The 6,259-nt window shown below is 27.9% G+C and overlaps 1 protein-coding gene across 1 annotated transcript; it reads left to right on the top strand.

Moving 5' to 3' along the window:
- Nucleotides 1–2,638: 2,638 nt before the first annotated feature.
- On the top strand, nt 2,639–4,072 carry LOC125831173 (UDP-glycosyltransferase 75C1-like). The gene has a single exon (XM_049510358.1). The coding sequence runs from the start codon at nt 2,639–2,641 to the stop codon at nt 4,070–4,072; it is 1,434 nt and encodes a 477-aa protein (XP_049366315.1).
- Nucleotides 4,073–6,259: the final 2,187 nt, after the last annotated feature.

Raw genomic sequence — 6,259 nt, 5'->3', positions numbered from 1 at the left:
TTCTTTTATATGTTTATTGTTTTCATATGGGTATTTCATGGAAAAATGTTAAATATCATTTTATTAGGGATGAAATTTTTGTCCCCAATTTTGTTTTTGTGGTTTATAATTAAGGTTGGTGAAAAGATTATGCAAATTATATAATAAAAGTATTCATGTTTATTTCTCCTAATGAATTAATTCGGAAAAAATCTTTAGATGTATTTAATTGATTCCTAAACTAAATATGTATCTTTTCTTTGAGCCAAAGAAATTAAAACTCCACAAAAATCAACATTAGCTTATATATTAAGCCAAATTTTAATAAATTAAAAGAGATGTATAAGCTTTTTAAATCATATAAATGTCAACACCAAGTCATGATTATATTAAGACAAAACAAAGACGAAGTAAATGAAAAATCGCAATTTCAAAACCCTAATTAATGAAACTCAATGGAAGTTATGCAAATTAAAAAATTACTTTTTCATGCCCTAGCATTAATACATTGTAGAGTTTTATTCTTTTTCACCTCATACCTGAACCAAAACCCAATATGCATAAATCGTAACCATCAACTCAAAAATAATTAAGGCTTCAATAATCAAGAAATGTTGATGGTATAGCTAGCTTGCAATTCTAAACAGCAAACTCAAACAATTAGACAGTGGAAGAACATGACAAAGTGTATGTATATAGAATAGAATAGTAAAGAAGAAAAGAAAATAATAGGCCGGGATGAAAGGTTATAAGCTCAAGTTGTAAGATTTTATGTGGAGATATGTGGTGGTTGGAGGCATGAAGAACATGAGTATTGCGCCTAATAATTTATCAAAAACCATTATGAAAGCACCTTTTAACTACATTACATTGCATTTCATAAGTATGCGTATGTATAAGAATGAGTTTGAAGGATTAAAAATTTGTAATGAGCGTGAAGAGGTGAAATTTTAATTATTATGAACAGTGGGAAATATATTTTAAACGATACAAGGAAAATAAGATTGATTATTCAAAGTGAATGGACATTGTCATTTTACTAGGAATGGTTATTTTTTATAGGATTTTGTTCTTGTTATTTATTAAGGTTGGTGAAAAGGTTATGCTAACTATAAGAGCATTCATGTCTATTTCGTCAAATGAAATTAATTCAACAGATATTTTTTGAATATATTTATATCTTTTCTTTTCTCGAACTAAGCAGTATCAGAACTTATAATTAAGTAAGTGTGTCTTCTCTAAAAGTTAATATTTTTAGATGAGATATATAGTCACATATTTCAACATCAGAGCAGATAAAAATACTATGCTTGTGTACTCTCACCCTAAATTATAATTTCATGTATTTGGAACAAGAAAAAGAATGAAACATATGAGAGTCCAAGAAATTATAGGAATTTTTAAAACTTTTGAATATATATAAAAGTTTAGTGAAACATCAATATGACCCATCAATTGAAATTTTTTGATTCCTTAGGTTACATAGGAAAAATGAATAGTACCGACATTTCCTTGTTTGATTATTTCAAATTGTTGAACCCTTAAAGGCAATAAAACAAATTACACTCTTTGTAGAAAAATTATAATGTAGATAGGTAATATATATATATATATATATATATATATATATATATATGTATGTATTATATGTTGAATTATTTATATTATTTTTTCATGTGCTTACTTCTTTATATTCTAATTTTAAATCACGTTATTATGTTTCTAATTATCTTTTAGAAAAATAATAATTTATAATCAAATATGTGCTTTTTTATCTTTAATTTGATAGCACACAATATATATGATAATAAGACATGCTAATTATTATTGTGTTTTTTGTGTTTCCTATTCTAAATTACTATACATTCGTGCATTTCTTGCGTCATTTTTTACTGAATGATAAAGATAATTCTCGGAACAACAAAAAATTCCATGCTTTTGTATCTCTAATTTGTTAGTACACGATATATTTGATAATAAAACATACTACTATTATATATTTTTTTTGTTTCTTAGACTAAAGTACTCATGCATTTCTTGTGTTTTTTTACTGAATAATAATGACAATTCACGAAACAACAAATATGTTATGCATTGTATCTCTAATTTGTTAGCACACATTATATCTGATAATAAAATATATTACTTGCTATCATTATGTTTTTTCTTAGATTAAAGTACACATGCATTTCTAGCGTTTCTTTTCACTGAAAAATAATGATGATTCCTGGAAAAATAAAAATATCATGCTTTTGTATCTCTAAATCGTCAGTACACATTATATTTGATAATAAAACATACTACTTGCTATCATTATATATTTTGTTTTTCACTTACTCAAAAGTATTCATGTATTTGCTGTTTTATTTTTTGCTAAATAATAAAATTTATTTTTAGAATAATAATAAATTCAAATACTTCTTGGAGCTTCTAGAAAGTTTGAGTAAAATATCTTTTGATACTTTTTTATTAAATAAATATTTATATAATATCAAAACTTAACAGTTAAGGTGAATATTTAAAGAATATAATGAATTTTCTAGATTTTTTTGTATCTAGAACCATCTATTTACTAGTATAAATATTTGTAACCCTAATCAATTGTAATTAAGCCAGTTTAAAAACAAAGTTCTCCTGCCCAAAACCCTCATTCTCCTTCATGAATACTTCTCTTCTCACCACCCAAAACATGAAAAATTTGAAGAATGAAAAGCCTCATGTTCTTATAGCACTATTCCCAGGTCAAGGCCAAATTAATCCATGTCTTCAATTTTCCAAACAATTAATCAATCTAGGCATTGAAGTCACTTTAACCACGAGCCTATCAGCTTTTAGTAAAATAAAAAAACTTCCAAACGTTGAAGGATTAAGCTTTGCTCCTTTCTCTGATGGCTATGATGGCAAATTTCAGTTAAGTTCAGTTGATGACTTTCATTTGTTCTATTCTTCTGTAAAGTCTCGTGGGTCAAAATTCATTTTCAATTTGATCCAGTCAAATGCAAAAAATGGTACCCCTTTTTCACATGTCATCTATACAATTATCATGGAATGGGTTGGTTTAGTGGCCAAAAAAATTAATGTCCCATCTACATTATTTTGGATCCAACCTGCTACAGTTTTCGATGTTTACTATTATAGATTCACAAACTATTCTGATTATTTCAAAAATTGTACTGCTAAGGATAAAATAATAGAGTTGCCAGGATTGCCACCACTTAGTCCAATTGATTTTCCGTCTTTTGTGTTTGATGACATGGAAAGTACCAACTGGGAAGTTAAGTCTATTAAAAGGCAAATTGAAATGTTGAATAGTGAAGAAAATCCAAGAGTTCTTGTGAACACTTTTGATGCTTTGGAGTTTGATGCTTTGAGAATTTTAAAGCATGTGACTATGGTAGGAATTGGGCCTTCAATTCCTTCAATATTTCTTGATGATGATACTTTTCGAGCTGATATGATTGAGATTAGTTCGAAGAATTATATGGATTGGTTGGAATCAAAGGATAAGGGATCGGTTATCTACATAGCATTTGGTAGTTACTCCGAAATATCAAGTCAATTGATGGAGGAGATTGGTCACGGATTGCTGAAATGTGGGAGGCCATTTTTGTGGGCGATTAGGGAAGGACAAGATGGAGAAAAGATGGAGGACAAGTTGAGCTGCAAAGACGAACTTGAAAAGCAGGGGAAGATAGTGAATTGGTGCTCGCAAGTGGAAGTTCTTAAACACCCTTCTGTTGGTTGTTTTCTGACTCACTGTGGATGGAATTCAACTTTGGAGAGCATAGCATCTAAGGTACCTATAGTGGCATGTCCACTCTGGAACGATCAAGTTTGTAATGCAAAACTCATCCAAGATATCTGGAAGAATGGTGTTAGAGTTAATGTCAGTGAAGGTGGTGTGGTGGAAAGAGATGAATTCAATAGATGTATCACGATCGCAATGGGAAGCGACGAAGAAGGGGAAGAATTGAGAAGAAATGCCAAGAAATGGAGTAATTTAGCTAAGGAAGCTATGAAGGAAAATGGTACATCAAGTCTGAAGCTCAAGGATTTTGCTAATGAGTTTTTACTTGGTCATAATGAGTACTAAATCACTCGTGAATAGATGATTTTAATAAAATAGCTATTAATCAATTAGTTTTTAAAAGAGCTTTTTGTCCGTTTCAGAAAAAATAGTGAATTTGTTTGGAATTATTCATAATGAAATAATTTTCTTAGTTTCTGAAATAATTATTTTAATTTCTTCCTCACTTAAAACTTTAATTTATTTATTTCATTAATTTCTTATATTTTCACTTTTAATTATTTTTAGAAATTTAAAAAAAAAAACAAAATATAAATAAAAAGTGTCCTTAAATTTTAACGGGTTTTTTTAGGTTTTATTTGATTTTATTTACTCATTTTAATATCTATTTGAAATTAACTTATTTTATATATAAGACTTTTGTAATTAAATTTAAAATCAAATCAAAAGGAAAGACAGAGAAAATAAAAAGAGTAAAAAAAATCAATAGAAAAATAAAAGAGAAAAAATAATGAACGAAGGTAAAAAAAAATTTAAAAAGTATAAAATACAAAGCATACGTGTCATAACTTAATTTAAATACAAGATAAAGAAAATAAAAAGATATCAAAGAATTATTTTTAAAAAATATTAATAAAAAGCTTTAAAAAACATTTAATTATTTTTAAAAAATTAAAAAAAAAAGTATTGACACACGTGACAAGCACGTGTGTACAAACATAACAAACTTATTTGGTTGAAGGTGTCACATCAGCACAAAAGGTACAGGAATATGAAAAATTGAGTTCGAGAGATAATAGGGCCCTAATTAAATTAAGGCATGTCACTGAGATTTCGTTCATAGTTCATGAGGGGTACTTATACATTATCCCTTATTTTCTTAAAAAACAAAATTTATAATCAAATATACACTTATGTCATGCTTTTGTAACTCTAATTTGTTAGCACACGTTATCTCTAATAATAAAACATACTACTTGCAATCATTATGTTTTTTCGTTACTTATTACTCTAAAGTACTCACACATTTCCTGTGCTATTTTTTGCAAAATAATAAATTTGATTCTTGTATAACAAAGAATTCCAACTACTTTTTAGAACTTCAAGAAAATTTGAGTAAAATATCTTTTTATATATTTTTATTTAATAAAATTTATATAATCTCAAAACATAAATATTTAAGGTAGATGTTTAGAGAATATGATAAATTCTTTAGACTATTTATAGTATAAGGGACATTAATTAGTTGTAATCAAGCCAGTTCAAAAACGCTTTCTTCCTTTACAAAGTTTTCCTTCCCAAAATCCTCATTTTTTCATGGATACCTCTCTTTTCACCACCCAAAATATGAAAATTTTGAAAAATGAAGGATCTCATGTTCTTATAGCACTATTCCCAGGCAAAGGACAAATTAATCTATGTTTTTCATTTTCCAAACTATCAATCAGTTTAGGTATTGAAGTCACTTTAACCACAAGTCTATCAGGTTTCAGTAGAACAAAAAAAACTCTCAAATGTTGAAGGATTAAGCTTTCTTCCTTTCTCTAATGGCTAAGATGAAGATTCTAATTACGTTCAATTGATGAGCTCCATTTGTTCAATTCTTTTATAAAGTCACGTGAGTCAAAATTTATACTCAAGTAAATCTAATCAAATATAAATAAAGGTACCCCTTTTTCATATGTCATCACTATTATTATGGATCGGATTGGTTTAGTGGCACAAAAAAATCAATATCCCATCTACATTATTTTGGATCCAACCAACCACATATTTTAATGTTTTCTATTATAGATTCACAGATTATGTTGAATATTTCAAAAATTGTAATGCTAAGGATAAAATAATAAAGTTACCAAAATTCTTATCACTTAGTCCAGTTGATTTTCCTTCTTTTGTGTTTGATGACATTGAGACTACCAATTGGCTGTTGAATATTGAAGAAAATCCAAAAGTTGAACATTTTGATGCTTAATTTGAGAATTTTAAAGCACGGACTATGGTAAAAATTAGGCCTACGATTCCTTTAATTTATTTTTATAAAAATATTTCTCAATCTGATATGATTGAGATTAGTTCTGTCATGACCCAGACCGTCGTGATTGGCACCCACACTAACACTCCGATGGGAGAACCACTACTACAACTCAAACCAAGCAACTAAACCAAAACTAAGGCATTTAAGTTACGGAAGCAAGTTAAATACTAAGGAAATAAATAGAGTTCCCATAAACTCTAACAAAAGTCTAACAA

Source organism: Solanum verrucosum, unplaced genomic scaffold (genome assembly GCF_900185275.1).
Source record: "Solanum verrucosum unplaced genomic scaffold, falcon-dt-bn FXZP01000049.1, whole genome shotgun sequence".
In the NCBI taxonomy this organism is placed as follows: domain Eukaryota; kingdom Viridiplantae; phylum Streptophyta; class Magnoliopsida; order Solanales; family Solanaceae; genus Solanum; species Solanum verrucosum.
Note: the sequence above shows the minus strand (reverse complement) of the source record. Positions and strands in the feature narration are given on the sequence as shown.